General features: G+C 42.8%; 1 protein-coding gene across 1 annotated transcript; it reads left to right on the top strand.

The window, feature by feature from the left end:
- The first annotated feature begins 2,233 nt into the window (after positions 1 to 2,233).
- LOC134421157 (glycerol-3-phosphate dehydrogenase [NAD(+)], cytoplasmic-like) lies at positions 2,234 to 17,224 on the top strand. Its single transcript, XM_063161673.1, is given in 10 exon segments — positions 2,234 to 2,291; positions 2,294 to 2,375; positions 2,377 to 2,712; positions 6,355 to 6,532; positions 8,395 to 8,535; positions 9,743 to 9,881; positions 11,539 to 11,651; positions 13,223 to 13,456; positions 13,591 to 13,697; positions 15,128 to 17,224. Coding segments are annotated over 10 exon segments (1,485 nt in total). The 3' UTR covers positions 15,225 to 17,224.
- Positions 17,225 to 17,267: the final 43 nt, after the last annotated feature.

The raw sequence follows: 17,267 nt of genomic DNA, 5'->3' as shown, positions 1-17,267 counted from the left end.
GCAAAATGAATGGTGGGATGCGATCTGATTCCTTTCTGTAAATACATTTGAGGTTTTAGTCAGGCAGAGAGGGAGAATAAGCATCAGGGGAGAAGAAACATTCACATTTATAGACAGCACTCATGCCTGAGCAGATGGGCAGAAGTTGGATGTGAAACAGGAGGAAGGGCTCTCACTGTGAGAGGAGTAATGGTCTCAAACAGCTTCTCAGTAGGAGAACAGGGTGTAAAGTATCTAACCAGTCTTAAGAGGGACACTGAGTTTGGCATTTCTCAGCCACTATTTTTGTGACGTTCAAAGACTGCATTGCCACCATAGGAAGTGCCACACCTGGCTTAGCAAAATCTCCTGTTGCTGCCCTGGCTTTGCTGCACGGATGGTGAGGTCCTGCTGTTTGCAGAGGAAAAGGGTTCAGCTGTGCAATCTCTGAGTCACGGTGTGGAAGATCAGGTGAGATTGGGTGGGGGTGGCCTTGAGAGAGTTGTCTTTAGCCTCCCTTTATGGCGACTGAGCTTTTATGTCTGCTATTGTCCCAACGACTCACACATCAGAGCTAGCGCTCCTGGGCTGATGTGAAAAACAAACATGGAGCCTCCATGGGAAAGAACGGATTCTTCCCATTGCCTGATAAAACAACAGCCGTCAGCACCCGCCAGTGTGTGCTCTGTGGCTCCGGGGCTCTGAAATCTAACAAAAGACACATTTCTCAGGGCCTCACACAACACTGCCACTGAGACAGCCTTGACAGCCAAACCTGACGTCTAAAACTGCCTGCAGACCACCTGAAACTGCTGTGGGGAGTGAATGCTTCCCTGTCCATCTCCATGGAGCAGAAAGCACACAAATCCAGAGGAGAGTTCAGCAGCAGCACAAATTATGTACTTCCACAGCCAATTAGTGTCACAGATGGATAAGCTAATGTGTGCACTCACAGTCCCAGGCTGTGTCCCCTGCTCTTCACAAGTGCTGCTGTATCCATCTGCCTGCTTGTCCCTGCCAGTTTATCTGCACCCACCAAATGGTCATTGTAATCATGATGTGGAGGCCACATAAATCAGTCTAAAGGCCACAAAACTGTTACAGTTTTCCTTTGTAATTAAAAGCTTCCACCTTAATTTAGAAAAAACCACTACACAGTTTGCAACATTTATGTATTATATAGACCAGGGACATATTCTGTGGCATGCATTAGTTGCAGAAGCCTGAGCTTCAGTGAGTGTTTTCCCTCCTTGGGGCCTGGCGACTCATCAGGACAGAAGAGCTTGCAACAAGCAGAGGAACAAGGATGATGGCTACTCTCCACCTCCACTTTAGATCTTCTTCTCAAGGGGAAGGTGAGTTAAAGGGAGAAGAGAATGAAGGGACATAGAGAAGAAGCAAATCACGGTGAAAAAGCAGGATACTGCTAATGTTCCTTGAACCAGAGAAAGGCTCTTGTGCCTTGGCTGTGCTCAAACTTTGCTTGCAAGTAATCTTGCAGAATCCCCATCAGGCTTCATACGTGCCCCAGGTGCCAGCTACACCTTCCTTTTCATCAGCCTGTCCTGGTTATTTTCTCAAAATATTATTTTGTAAGATTTTTCCCTAGTCTTTTTTGCTAAGTCCACACAGTCATTGCTATCAGGATGCACCAAATAATTGAGCCAACGGAGCTGACAGCAGGCGAGATGAACATATGTGTACCTCCAGAAACACCCACAGGCTCCTCCAGCGCTGGCAGCCAGCCTCCCTCGATGAATCACAGGGTCAGGTGTCCACATCCCACAGAGCCAGGAGCCCACTGACCAGGCTCTGGGCTAAGGGCAGCAGATGTGGTCACTGCTGAGCCTACAGCCCCCGGCAGAGACAGAAACCCTGACACGGCAGGATGAGGGGAAGGGGGAGTGCAAGAGCAGGAGAGGTGGCAAGTGCAGTCCTTTGGCTCAAAAAATGAGAGAAGGATGCTTTGAAGAGGAGACAGGGTGTACTAAAGGGCTGAGAGGTAAAATGTGGTTTTTTGAAGGGTGTTATGCATGATTAAACAATGTAGGAGAAAAGGACCAACACTCCTTTTTGTTCTTCCCTGCAGACAACTTGTATTTGATGTCCCATATTAAGAGCTGTGACAGTTCAGGGTTTATCAGCTGAATTTGGCTCTGCTAATGCACTCATAGCCTTTTCTTGGTGTGTTCCTAATGTGACTGAAGGATTTAAACCATTACTCTTCGTGGGGCAGGGCAGGTGGGACCTCGAGATGTCTCTCAGTGTCCCGAAGAGCCCAGCTGTCCCTCTACCAGACTCTGCCACGTTACCCCCCTACCGAAACCTTGGGTTCTGCCGGTGCGCAGGAAGGTCCCACCCCACGAGAAGCGCAGGGCTTCCCGCTGTCCCCACGCAGTCCTATCCCCGCACATTTCGGGGAAGGCACCATTTTCTCCATTTCCCCTTCCAGGGCACCGAATCCCCCGCTCCCAGCCGAGAGGACCGGCCCGGCCGAGCATCCGCCGGGGCGGCGGGCGGGGCCGGGGAGGAGCCGGCGCTGCCCCGGGGCCGCCGCCCGCCGCTCCCGCATCGCCGGGGGCCGGGCCGGGCGCCAGGGGCGGTGCTGGCGGCCGGGAGGGACGGAGCGAGCGCGCCGAGCCGAGCCGAGCCGAGCCGAGCCGAGCCCCGCGGGCGGGACGCAGCCCGCAGGATGTCGCCGCTCCGCGTCTGCATCGTCGGCTCGGGGAACTGGTGAGTGCCGCAGCGCGGGGGGGCTCTCCCTTTGTCCTCCTCCCTTTTCTTCCTCATGTTTTTCCCTTTTCCTCCGCCTTCCCCCGTTCTTTTCTCGGTGTTTCCTTTTTCCTCCCCCCGCGGCGGGCGGGGGCTCCGCAACAGGTGCGGAACGGGCAGCGGTGGGGCCGGGGGCGAGGGGTCTCCATGGTCCTGAAACCGCGACCCCGGCCCCGTCCTGCCGCCCTTCTGGGCTCCTGGGCAGGGACCATCGGTCCCGAGAGATGAAGCGGTCAATGAGAACTGGAAAAGCACCATCCCAGGTGTGTGAGCCGCTCAAAGCCTGGCGACAGAATCCAGAGAGGCCCGGAGCTGCAGCTGTCGCTGTGTGTGCCTGCTGCAGGGCCCGGCAGTTCAAATCGAAGCATTTGGCGATGCTTCGAAGGGTGGTGATGCTGTTTGTGTTCCTCTGAAGGAACCGGAGCACAGGCTTCATTTAAAGCCATGAGGTATTGGCACCTTTCACTTCCATCCTCCTCAGCGTGTCCTTTTGCACCTTGGTGCAGGCACAGCATTGTGTTCAGGTCTCCCATTCATCCTCATTCTTAAGAATATGTTTGCTACTGCTCGGCCCTTTCCAGCCCGGACAAAAGCACGGGTCTCCAGAGCTCCTCGAGTCTGACAGATCCCAGTAAGATCAGTAGATCCAACTCACAGGACTTAGCATCTTACTTTTCTTATGCTTTCTGTACACTGAGCACAAACAAACAGACCAACATGCACGTGCATGCATTTGGGATTAGCAAACCTAGCCTCCAGGTTCTGGTGATTGTTTTTGTACAAGGAGAGCAAGCTCCTTGAGATGTTAAAAATATCTGACAGCTAGGTGGAAGTAATGCCAGAAGAGTGAATAAATGAGGGAGTGGTTGCTGGTGAGCTGCTGAGAACACAGCAGAGTTAAAGCACAGCTCTCTGCCTTCCTGCCTTGTAAAAACAGTCCACTGCCTGCAATGCATTTTCTTTGTGCATGACATCTCACAGCCTTTCACATGGAACTGCACAGCCAAGTCTTCTGGACCTCATTGTCACACTTGTGGCTTTCTCTAGCCCCATCATTTGTTTCTTCAACTGCTGCTTTCACATGTTTTTTCAGGGAAGGCATCCCTCTCCCTGCCACTTTCTCTTCCCTTGCTTGCCGGTGCAGGTAACAGCTCTTTGCCTCTTCCAAGCCCTCAACAGCCATGACTGCATGTTTGGAAGGCAACTTTTTTACCTTTGGTCAGCTCATAGTTACAAACTTCATCATTCCCTTGCTATATCCTCAAGCAGGGACCTCCTGCTTTTCCCAGGCTGTCCACCTTCCCACGAGACATCATTTGAAGTCACTTGGTTGTATTCAGATCTGTATTTGAGGAAATTCCCTGTTTTTCCACATGTACCTACAAACTTCAGCTATACTACAGAGATACTGAGACCCCAGCCCATTCAATACCATCTACTTACCCATTCTGCCTGGGCCCATCTCTTGCTGCCTACCCTATACACCAATTCTAAAATCATCAGGGAGGACATAAGCATTGTGCCCTGATGTATGAGTAACATTTATTCATAGCCTTGGTGGCAGAACAGGTTGTTTTAGTGCTACAGGGAAATACATTTACCTTTGGCAAACATTTTTTTTTTTCCTTATGTTCCTCATAAATATTTGGCCAGCAGTTCAGATCCGTGCTCTTGAGGCTTTCCTGCAGCTCAGAATCGTGGCTGACACGTGACACAGCAACGTTGCAAAAGCTCATGTCAGCTGCAGAAGTTCAGCAGGTCACGGGGACTTGCTAAGTCAACACTGCCAGGAGGCTCATGGATATGGTTGAGCGAAGCAAGTGCTGCACAGCATTTTGTGGTTGCCAGTAGGTGCAGGAGGGTTTGTGTTTATCTACTGAGAGTTGCAAGTCCCATTCAGGATTTCAGGGATTAGAGCTGGAGTCTGCATCTTTCAACAGAAAATTGTATGTACTCAGCTAAAGAAGTTATTTTTATGGTTAGGATTGATGTGTAATTTCATCATCCAGGTTGTGCTGGACAACCTGAACAATGTATTTATATCTAAAGTTTATAAAAAAAACCCCAAACTTTTTTCTTGTAAAAACATGTTTCTTGTGTGGAGCCAAAATTCATCCTCAGCTCAAGCTTTGAATGTGCCTGCTGTTGATAGCAGGGCAAGAGAATCAGAATATATGCAATTTTAGAAATAATATGAAAATATGATATAACTGCATGCCTTTCTTTCAAAACAGCAGAACTCTTATGGTAAAGGTTCACCCTTAAAACACTTCCCTAAATATTGTAAAGGACCAAACCAAATCATCCCTTACAAAATAAAACAAACCCCAAAACAAAACCCACAAACCAACCAAAAAGCTAAGTAACTAAATTTAAAAAGCACTACAGCAGCTCAGGATATAGCATATAATCAACACTGGGTGAAGTGAAAGGTGATCTCAGCGGGATTTCTTTATCATTAAAGATTAAGACCTTAATTACCTATTAATAAGACCTTATTGGTTATTAAGCAATTTAACCTTATGCAAACCAGTTACATGAAGAATATGGGTGAACCAAGGAGGGTCAGTTACAATGCAGTTTCCCTTTGAATCATTAACAGCACAGACCTGCCTGGACTTTGATATCCCCAAGAACTTTATCAGTTCCAGAACACACACCACAGCTAAATCCTATTCATGCTCCTTGTTACAAGTGGGCGAGAGGACAAGAGTGCTGCAACTGGAGTTTCTCTTTCACTCGTGTTAATGAAGTGGCCAATACTTGAGAGATTAAAGTAATATTAAATTGGAGAGAAGGAAGAGAGCAGTAAAAATAATCACCCCTCTTCCCCTAATAATTTTAAGTTCATTAAACAATACTTCCAATATTTTTTGTGAGGTTTCTAATTCTCCCTTGCCATGTGAGCATTTGCAAGGCTGCAGCGATGATAGGGAAAAAAATTATTGTCTGACCTGAAATTAAAAAATGCTCAGCATGACTCAAGATGAGTAAACTGGATGGTTAAAATATCCTCAGGCTGCAAGTATTACAGGTGCTGTTACAGTGATAATTAGAACAATAAGTAGAAACCACCAGATTGACGGGTTGTTTGTTTTTTTTCTGATCATTTAGCTCTTATGTAAATCCTTATTGTAACTGTTTGGTTACGGATAGGAAAGTGGGATGCATCTATTTTACATGAGATGCACAAAGACTGTCACAGCAAGGTTGCTCAGCACTTATTTACCACCTGGACTATTTTACATTTATTGATCTTGATAAAAACCAGAATTATCTGAGGACCACAAGAGATTTTAATCTCAGATAATGTATTTTTAGTGTTATTGATGGTACATCACACTCCTGCTCTATAACCTTTGATACTACTTCAGTTCCATTACTGCAGTTACATTTTTCCACTGTTCTACTTCCTCTGTTCTTAAACTTGAGGGGCTCTTGATGGAGAGCAGGGGATAAAACTTTCTGATAAATGTTGCAAGCACCTAGACAGCTTTATAGCACAGGCTTTAAGAGATATGATGTTTAAAGTAACTAGTGTTTCCAATTCACAATAAAAGTACTTTTCCCTTTTTAGCTATTTTATTTTATTTTATTTTAAAGGGGATCAGCCATAGCAAGAATCATTGGCAAAAATGTCCAGAAGTCAAACAGATTTGATCCCACTGTCAAGATGTGGGTATTTGAAGAGATCATTAATGGAAGAAAACTCTCAGAAATCATCAACAAGGAACATGAAAATGTTAAATATCTGCCTGGGTATAAGATACCCCACAATGTGGTAAGTTGAAAAAAAAATAACTGAATATATATATATATATATTTTTTTTTTTTTTTTTTTTTTTTTAATAAGGGAGGCAATGTCTGAAAAAAAAAATCAGGAAGCAATTCACTGTTTTGTTCTGGTTTGCCATCTAACTCACTCCATTATAACTCCCTGGAATATAAATCAGTTCTGTGATTTCTGCTTGTCTTGTATGTCACGAACAACTTCAAACACCAACCGTGTCTGTGCTGGTATCACACCATCCTCCTCCCTGGCAGAAATCAGCACAAGTCTAGAAATGGCAGGCAGAATTCTGTCTACACAGAGCTATTTCAAACCCACAGCATCTTCTGGACAAACAGGCAAAGTTACTGTTCTCCTTTCTTCAAGAAAAAAAAAAAATCAAAAGCAGAGCTGTGGCTTAAAAGGAGGTGAATAATGAGCTATCAGCTCATGGGTGATTTCAGGATAGCTGTAGTTAATAAAGTTCTAAATTCCATCAAAAAATATAAGCTATTTATTTTCATGGACATTTAAAATACCAAGTTACACACCTCTACTTAATCACCTTAGATAATTTACTGCTACTGAAGCAAGTGAGGTGAGGGGGTTTGGCTGTTCAAGATTTTGCCAAATGCTGCTGCTTTGTGAGTAGTGCCACATTTTTGGAGCAGTTGCAGTTGTAAAGGGAAATTAAAATGCTGCATGTGGTGGATCTCCTTGCTTGGGGAGTGGTTATATTTAGTATTCCATTTTGTGCTGTGATTGCATATTTGCACTCCTAGTGTTTGAACTTGGCACACAGTTCTCCTGGGTTACAACTGACTTGTCACTGTTATTTTTACAACCCTCTAGCAGATTTTGTCATCATCCCTTGAGGCCAGTCTCATCCTGTTTAGAGCAAAGCCTGAGGCTTCACCAGCAAAATCCAGCTGGTTGCAGTAGAGGGACCCTCAGACCATCTCCAACTGAGAAAAAAAAAAAAAAAAAGAAAGAAAAACAAGCTGAGCTTTTCCTTGCATTGCTCTGCAGAATTTTGGAGAGACAGGAGCACAGCCTGTGCAGTGCTGCCAGCCTCTGCCCTACTCCCACTTCACTGTTTTCCCAGAGAAGCAGCCTGGCTGGCAGCAGCTGTGGTTTTCTTGCTGGGAGTCCCACTTGCTTAAGGCTGCATCCAAGAGTGCTGTTTGCTCCTACTGTAAACTGCCTCTAGCAGGCTCAAATTCACCTGCTGTTGCCTCTGTAGCCTGGCTTGAATTGTTGTTTTGAGTAACGCCAGCATTTGGAAAAAGATACAGCTAGGTAGTTTTTAAGCATGTTGTACAGGTTTTTGTAACTCTTGAGAAAATTACTGCATATTTAAAACACAGACACACACCCAAAGATGATGATAATCTCTGTCTTTTGATAGAGTTTATCCCTCAGTAACTCAGCTGTTGACCTATGGAAAACAAAGACTTCTAGAAGAGCCTCTGTGCCACCACCCCATTTTTCTCCTGTACTCCCCAGTGGTACCACTCATTCCAGAAGAATCATATGGGGTTGGTCAGCCATCTTCAGGAACCACATCAAGGAGCTGAACTAGCAAAGGGCTTCCCAGCACACCACAAATCTATGAAGTATATAATCTTTCCCAGATTATCCACACAGGGTTAAATTATAAAAAAATTATAAAAAATCCAACCCCAAAACAGTTCAGCTGCTTTGGATATTTCAGAAGAGATCTGTAGCTGCTTGTGTGGAGAGCTGACAGCTATGCCACAGGGCCAGTTAAAATTAAGGACATTTACATTGCATCTGCCATGGCTTTGGCATGATGGTGTCTTGCAAGGACTGAGAATTCCTGGGGTTCATTTTGTTTGTCACTCTTGTCCCAGGTGGCTGTGCCAGACGTGGCTGAAGCAGCAAACGGGGCAGATATTTTAGTGTTTGTTCTGCCACATCAATTTATTGGACGGATCTGTGGGCAGATTGCAGGACAGATAAAACCTGGGACATTTGGGATTTCCCTGATCAAGGTAAGTTGTTGTCTCCACAGTACTCAGTCAAAATGGAGTAAATAAGCAGCTACAACTGAAGGGCAGGAGCTGCAGCCCTCAGCTGCATGCTCTGCATAAACACAAGCATTTCTTTCTGCAAGAGTTAAATCTTCCCCAGCTCTGCCAGCCCTTCTGCTCTCGTGGCTGTGGAGAGGGAAGGATGGGGCAACCTATCCAGGTTAAGAGTATCTGTTTTTGCCAGTCATGTTTAGCCTGGATCAGCTCCCACTTGGACCAGCATGGAGGTGAAAATGGGCAGAGGAAGGGATGCATAAAGCTGGCACTGCTGCCAGAAAAAATACTCTGAGACTACAACCTCAGTTAACTCCTAACTGAGAACTCCAAGTCAAAGTGCCTCTTCCAAGTACATGCTAAAGCTGTTCTTGGCAGCATTAAAATGGCATAACAACACTAATGATTTTGCAAAATTGAAGCAATTTCAAGCTGGCATGAATGGAGAAATTGCTTTTTAAGGTTAGAGAGGTACCAGATTGTCATAATCTTTAAAGGAATTAATGTTTTAAGAGAATGTCAAACTAAAAGCCAGAGGCAAAGCATGGGAATGTAGTCTTACCACTTCTTTGTTTGATTGCATTACAGGAAATATCCCACTTAAAACTGTAATGAAATAAATGTAATTCAAGGTTTTGGACTTCAATACCAGCTCTTCTGCTCTATAGAAATTGTCTCATAAGCAGCAGTAAGGAGAAGAGAGGAAGGGGGGAGAGGAAGGAAATTTCTGCAAATTTAGCTTAAAAAACCCAGGACAGTTCAGTATACTCCTTAACACCCAAAAAGCACTTAGATTTGTACTTAGATCTTGCAGAAGAGCCATTTCTTATAGACTTCATTTTAGATGTCTTTTCCTGTACTACAAAAATTTAACTGAAAGGAAAAATACAACATCAAAGAAGGCAAGCCTCAGGACAGCAGCACTTCATGTGAGGCCTCTTGCAGGATTACCTTGACTGTCACCCCTTCTCCCTGAGTTTGCCTTGAATTTGCAGTTACCAAAGTACAAACCCAGAGCATTTGTATTAATGGCTAACACTGGTGATTTTAAGACGCTTTTTTTTTAAATTCAAACCAGAGAGCTGCAAGCAATAAAACACCTTCTGCTTTGCCAGTGCTCTACTGCTGTCATTTTCCTATTCTAATACCCTGGCTTTAACTGTCTTCTTTCCAGGGGATTGATGAGGGTCCTGATGGCCTGAAGCTCATCTCTGACCTCATTCGAGAGCAGCTGAAGATAGAGATCAGTGTGCTGATGGGGGCCAACATAGCCAAAGAAGTGGCTGATGAGAAGTTCTGTGAAACCACCATTGGTAACTATTGCAAAGAGCCAATTAGAGCTGGGGTTTAAAGTCACCTGTGGCAGGATAACCTCTGGAAGAAGCAGAGGGATGTGACTGGTCCCAGGTGGTCCCTGAATGGAGCAGTGCCTGCTGAGCTCCTTCAGGGAGCCAGGATTATTTCCAGAGAATTTGGTGCTGAAAGAATCAGATCCAAACTGACAGTGGGTTTCAGTGCTGAGAGTTAATTTAATCCACTGAAAACATCACAGCTTAATCCTGTTTCTGTAGGAGTTGGCAAGAGCCACCTTTTGTTTCTGTAGAGCTCAATATGGAGTACATCAGCAGCTGATACACAATGCACTCTAGATAAAGAAGTATAATCAGAAGCTCCTATGTGCTCACACTCCCAGAGGTGTGTTTCTTCATCTTAAAATTTCTTTGTTTGGAAAAGAAAACCCAGTAACATTCTGTTCCTCTCTCCCACTTGGACTGCTTGCCAAGACACGGCCTCAGATCCTCCCAGGACTGGGTCTGACCTGATTTGGAAAGTTCATCCAATAGTTTTGAAAACTCAGACATTTTCAGAGCCAGTCAAAATTAAAATTACATCCTTCCATAGCTAGTAAAGGCAAAAGAAAAATAATTTGTGTTGCAAGCATGTTCTTTTGCCTTGCTAATATTATAGTAATGGTGCAACTGTACCAGCTGGGCATTTGTTACTGAATAAGCACCTAGGCACAAATAGGACTAGACATGATTAGGAGAGTTGATTTATTAATTCTCTTGGGGGGAATTTAACTTCTCCTGGCCTGGTTTGAAGCCATGATGTGATGATGACTGTGCAAAGAGCTTTGCCCCTCATTTTTGTCCCCATGGAAAGCCATGCAGTCCAGAGACAGCCACCTCAAAGAGAAGTGGTACTGTGAAGAACAAGAAGAGCAAACCTAAAGTTTCTCAGGAGATGGTGAGAAACCTCCAAGCTACCAGAGTGTGGTGCCCCAGGCTAGTAAAACTCACAGCTGAGCCCACCCTGAAGGAAATCAAGTTATCTTGCACAAAACTTAAGTGCAACTCTATTCAAAGGTCTTTGCCCAGCTGGCCATGGGCTCACTGGGTCACGGCAAACCTCAGTTCCTTTGGCACTAAGGGCTCTCCTTGGCTGAACACTGTAACAACATGATACATGACATCTGTAGAGTTTGCAGGAAAAAGGTTTTAGCAGTGCCAATCTTCCATTTCATCATCTCTGGGTACTCCTGTAACTGGGACTATTACCCCTGTAACTGGGCAATAGTAATTTGTGTCCCATGATACTACTTAGCAGTGACACAGGTTTACATTTTCAAAGCAGAAATTATACCATTGTCCTGCAGGAAGCAGTTTGTAAATAATGTCTTTTGTAAGGTCTGTGGTTGTACAAGATTTCTCAGGCAGAAAGATTAATTAGGAGGTATCTACCTTTAAGCCCTTTAAAGTGTCATTAGGCAATATTGATCAATGCCAAGGAGTTGCCTACACTTAACACTGGCATCCAGCAGCAGAAACTGCTGTTGCACAAATCTCTGGTTTAGCAACCCCTTGGGAATGGGATCACAAAAGCTGAAATAGTCCCTAGAACCTTATTTCAGGTGAATTGCGTGCACTCTGCAACATTGTAAAAGTGCTCTTTCATCCTTCTTTCCCACAGGATGCAAAAATGAAGCTCAAGGGGAAATCTTTAAAGAATTAATGCAGACCCCCAATTTCAGGATTACTGTGGTGCTTGACTCCGATACAGTGGAGCTTTGTGGAGCCTTAAAAGTGAGTGTTTTCAACTCAGTATATTTTATTAGGACCAAATTCTAACCTCACCTGAGTCTTCTGTAAGCCATGGGGTCTAATTTGAGTCCTGTCACCATGTGAGTGAATGAGTGCAGACAAGATGCATCATTCATGAGCCAGTTTTCCAACCTGGAAAATAAACCAGGGAAATAAATTTTCCAACCTGGGAAATAAATTCCCAAAAAAAAAAAAAGGAAATTTTTTTAAAATGCAGCTGCAGGTAAAGCATTTAAAAGTACTTGTATTTTTATCTTTATTTTACCAGAGGCATATCTGCTTTTGAGAGCAGAGTTTAGTCCATGGTGTTTTCTTGTCTGCGTGTTGTGAGCACATGGAACAAAGACTCTCACTACATAGATTAGCTCCACCAAAAATTATGTCCATGGTTTAAGTAGTAACCTGCTAGAAAATTCACATCAGAAGCAAAGCTCTGCTGAATGCCACACAGACATGCTGCCAATACAATGTCCACATGGGGATCCCAGGTGGGATCAGAAATGACACCAGAGTCACCACGTTCCAAGGAGGGGACAATAGTGTGAGATTGAGTTTGCTTTTATATGAACTGAAAGTGACTTCAGCATGTGACTTCAGCAAGTGACTTTTTACTTCTTAATACATGTAGTCATTTATACTTCAATAATTCACTTTTCCGTGGAGGAGGTGGGTGACTGATGAGGAAAGAATTGGTTCTGTTTAACTTCACATTCAAAAATGAAATTTTTTGACATACAAAACCAAACAGAGCAGAACTCTGCGGGGCAGAAACAGATGGCAGAATTTTTTACTGTTTTATGATAAATCATTACTCTTCTTGAAATCATTGGGTTTTTTTTTAGCAGAGGCAAAACCAAAACAACCTGAAAAATTAAACACTGAGGTACATACATGTCTGGAGCAAACATGCCAATAGTAGCACTAAGTGGCATATTACTCATACACACTGAACTACATTTATTTAGGGACTTATGCATTGGAAGGTGGGAAGGGAAGCATGCTGAACAATGGTGAGGACTTGTGAAGATGTTTATGATCCTGAGAGATTTGTTTAGAGCTATAGACAAGGGCAGTTCTACTGATATTTGTAGGTAAGCCCAAAATTTTATCTACTGCAGCATCTTCATAGAATCCATGCCTGCTCAAATCAGAGACCCACAAAGAAAACCTAGAATGGTATGACTCTGTGTGGGATATTTTAAATAGTTAAACAGAAAGGTCAGTGAGATCCAGCTTGGAACTAGTAGGAAAACAAAACACTAATTGCATACATGCTATGTGATTGCAATATTAGTGTATAAAACACTGCTTTGGTTTTTGCCCATGGGAGTAAGAGCAGATACTTTAAAATCTTCTAAAATTCCAGTGACTTTTGCTCAACATTATCTGACCCGTTTCTTCATAAGATAAACTCATGGCCATTGGAAATTAACCCTTGTTCTGATGAAGACAGAGTTGTGGAGTTTCTGTGGAGCTCAGTGCATGCTGGTAAGCTGCCCACCTTGGCTGACTGTTTCCTTCCCCCCATGTGTTTTGCACTGGCCCATTTTTAGAACATCGTGGCGGTGGGCGCGGGGTTCTGCGACGGGCTGAGTTTCGGCGACAACACCAAGGCAGCAGTGATACGCCTGGGCCTCATGGAGATGGTGGCCTTTGCCAAGATGTTCTGCAAGGGGCCAGTGTCAATAGCCACCTTCTTGGAGAGCTGTGGGGTGGCTGATCTCATCACCACCTGCTACGGGGGACGCAACAGGAAAGTAGCAGAAGCCTTTGCTCGCACAGGAAAAGTAAGGAGGATTTTAAATATTTGATGCTAACGCATGAAGAAGTCCTTCTGTGTTTCACAAAGGCATCATTAATTGTTTACCTTCTTGATAACTGCTGCCCCTCTGACCCAAATAATCAGTCTTCTCTCTTCTAGTCCATTGAGGAGCTGGAAAAGGAGATGCTGAATGGACAAAAGCTGCAAGGTCCTCAGACCTCAGCTGAAGTCTACAAAATTCTGAAACAGAAGGATTTGCTCCATAAGTAAGTGCTTTGAGTTTAAAAAAACCAACAAAAACAACAACAAATTATGAGTGATTAATAACCTTCTTAACTGTACTTGTGTTTAATTATCTTGTTCATTTCTGCAACAATAGCTTTCTACATTGTGGGCCCCTGCTAGAGCATGGCTTGACTCCTCATTGCCAGGGTCAGTTGAATGGGAGAAGGGCTGAGCATTGTTAGAAGAAACAAGTCACAGATAGAGTGGGTTCATACTGTTAGTGCCTAATACAGTAATGTGAGATCAAATATTAGAACAGCAGGGAAAACAATCACAGAATATTCTGAGTTGGAAGGGACCCACAGAAATCATCACCAACCTTTAAGTGAATGGCCCATACACAGGAAACAAAAGAAATTATAATGTAAAGAAGCCTCCCAGACATCCCCATCCCCCAAATAAGATTTCAGGCTGTACACAGAATTATCTTGCAGACATGATTCATAGGCCAAAAGGTTTCTTGTTCTCAGTACACCAGCATTGCAGCTTGCAGCAGTCCTGCTCTCATTGCAAACCTGAATTTGGTTATCTCAGTACAAATTCCAGGATCATATTCCTAATCAAAGATTTTTACATGCACTGAAAAGGTAATATGTGCTAATACCAATGCTTTAGTGCCACAAAGGTAAAAAGGTAAAGGTAAGAAGTACCTTTAATTGCTTGGGGTGATGTAAGATTATAAATAATTTGAAACCTTTGCCTCAAGTTACACAGAAGAAAAGCTAGACTTCCCTCCATCCCATTTCCTCTCATACATCAGCAGTACTGAGAAGTCAAACACTGCTAAATGAATCCTTAAAAACTTATTAAAATTGGAATAGATACAGAAGATTCAAGTTGCCACATCTTTCAAAAATGAGAGCGAAAAGGAAAGCTCATTTTGACAGCAGCTTTAAATCACAGCTTGATCTAATAATTATCCTATAATTGCCCTTTGTTACATGCTCAGCTCCAAGTCATTCAGTGGACTCATTTTTTTACCACATAATGACTAAGACAGCTTGTAAAGGGAAAAGAATCCTTTAAGCCAAGAAAAGAAAATCGTTAGACATTTTCATTCCTTTTAGTCCTTTGGATACCAGTAATGACTGCAAATAATATATCCATTTTGCACACAGCAGGAAAAGAGGATATGCAATTCAAAATTGTTTTTAAATAAAAAATACTGAATAGGTACTTTGTTTCCAAAACAGCTTTTCTGTGCTGTCACACCCATTATTTGCCCCTTTTTAACTCCTCTTCTTCGCCCAGTAGTCTTCCAATAAAGGCGGCCCCAAGCTAAACTTATATTGTAAAGAGAGACAGAATTTTTTCACTTTCAACAGAACAAAAAAATTCTTTCCATTAAAATGAAATAGAAATGTTCATATAAGCTTTTAAAACTATTTTAATTCCTATATGCTTCTTTCAGGTTTCCATTATTTACGACCATCTACAAGATCTGCTACGAGGGTCGATCAATCCAGGATTTCATCATGTGCCTGCAGAACCACCCAGAGCACATGTAGAGATCCCTTCTCCTCACCTGGCTGAATTCTCACCTTCCTGGGACTTCTGTCCACTCCACAGCAATTGAAGTAGAGAAACAGGTTGTGTGACACTTGTTGTAAAAGCAGCAAAGAATGTATTTAATTTCCCTTGTCCTGGGGGTAAAAACATCTGCCTTTAATTTCAACTTACACCTAAGGAATAGGAAACAAATGTAAAACTTAACATTATTTCATTTGAGTTAGTAATGTGGGTATTTCCCTATAGTTATTTTCTTGCTGACTGAAAACAGTTCCCCTTGTAATTTCTACAACAGAGCTAAATAGCTCACATAGAACTCAACGTTTTGCCTACAGTTACTTCTAGAATGGCACAACACATAGCAAAATCAAAGAACTAATTCAAACAGACAAATCATAGTTTAAAAAAATCCAAGAGCAGTTAGATGCAATTGCATGGGCAAATGCTAGATTTCCATAATTCCCCTCAAACACAAACATTTTGTATTCTGGGACATTTAGGCCTTCCTTGATTTATTTTCCCAGTAGAAGCTTCTTTGGAAAAATAGGTACTATTACTGTACTCAGACACACAAGAATGTTCATCAGATGTATAAATAAAACAGTTTAAGGGATGGGGAAAAGGAGAAGGGGTTTGGGATGGGTGTATTGTTTGTTTCAAATCTGGGACACTAGGACTCCTCAATAGTAATCTGACCTTGATTAAATTTACTGTATTCCTTTAAAATACAGAAAAAAACATCTGAAATAACCAAAGACAATTTTGTTAGCATCAGATTTTCTCAGCAAGTCCTCACCATTAATTTGAACCAGCTGAGAGGGGAGAAGTGGAGGTTGACAGGGAGATGTACCCAGGGCTCAGCTTGCAGCTTGTGCACTTGCTGATATTTTGAGGGGGCAACAGTAACAGTGACAAACTCTCTGTGATACTTGACTTTTTATACCTGTATGGAGATGACCGCTATAGACGCACAGAACTCCTGTAAACTGGCATTTCACACCAGGCTGCATTCCAGGAAACTCCACTGCTCCTTCCCAACCTGCAGAGTCATGTCCTGATCCTGCTCCAGCAGCACATCTTACACTCCAGGAGAGAGATCTCCCATCTGCTTCTGAATTTTAAACACAAACTGGGTTCACAGACCAGGGGTTTTTATTGTGCTACCAGTGGCGTGAATTTTAGAAACATTAAAGTTTTTTAACCTTATAGCTGCATTTGGGTAAATTTACATACCTGATGTTTTTCAGAGTTAAAAACATCTACAAAATGAACAGTGGCGCATTTTATAAGCTTTAATCCCCTTTTGAAATACTCCTCTTTTGAGAGAAGGCAAAAAAAAAAAAAAAAAAGGAAGAGTAACCTACTTTTGCTGTGCTTTATCAGATTTTCTGAAATAGCAGAGAGGAAGGCAAGTTTTTTTTAAAATCTATGTACTCGCTGTCATATTGCTTAGAGGAAAAAAATGAGCTAATTATAAAATAATTTCAACTAATTTAGAGGAATTATAGGTCTTTCACATTTACCAGAGTAATATATATATAAAATAATGTATTGTAATTACAAATATATTGTAAAAAAAATCTCAGTCTCACAGCTAGCAAAGCTAGCTCAGGTACCAAAAGCAGTGGCTGCAGCATCCCTGATCCTCCTGAACAGCAGCAAGGGTAGCTCAGCTCCTCCTGCTCAGACTCCAGGCACAGCAAACAGCTTGGGGCTCTGCAGAGCAACACCAACATTCCTGCCACTGAAATGGAAACCATGTGACCAAATCCTTCCCACAAAGCAGGGAATTTATGATCTTCAATTTGAAGTGGAAAAATACAAGTTGCACAGTTTTGAAGAATCAAACACATGAGGACGGGATAGAGAATTCAGGAACCTCCTTTTTTCACCATCAGGCTGAATTTCTGATAAGTCATGTATGAGCTAATAATAACATAGAATATTTTACATTCAAAGTGTATCAAATAACAGTTTAATAAAGTGATCAATATGCAGACTTGATGTAATTTCATTTTTCAACATTCTCACAAAATAAATGA

Source organism: Melospiza melodia, chromosome 8 (assembly GCF_035770615.1).
Source record: "Melospiza melodia melodia isolate bMelMel2 chromosome 8, bMelMel2.pri, whole genome shotgun sequence".
NCBI lineage: Eukaryota > Metazoa > Chordata > Aves > Passeriformes > Passerellidae > Melospiza > Melospiza melodia.
Note: the sequence above shows the minus strand (reverse complement) of the source record. Positions and strands in the feature narration are given on the sequence as shown.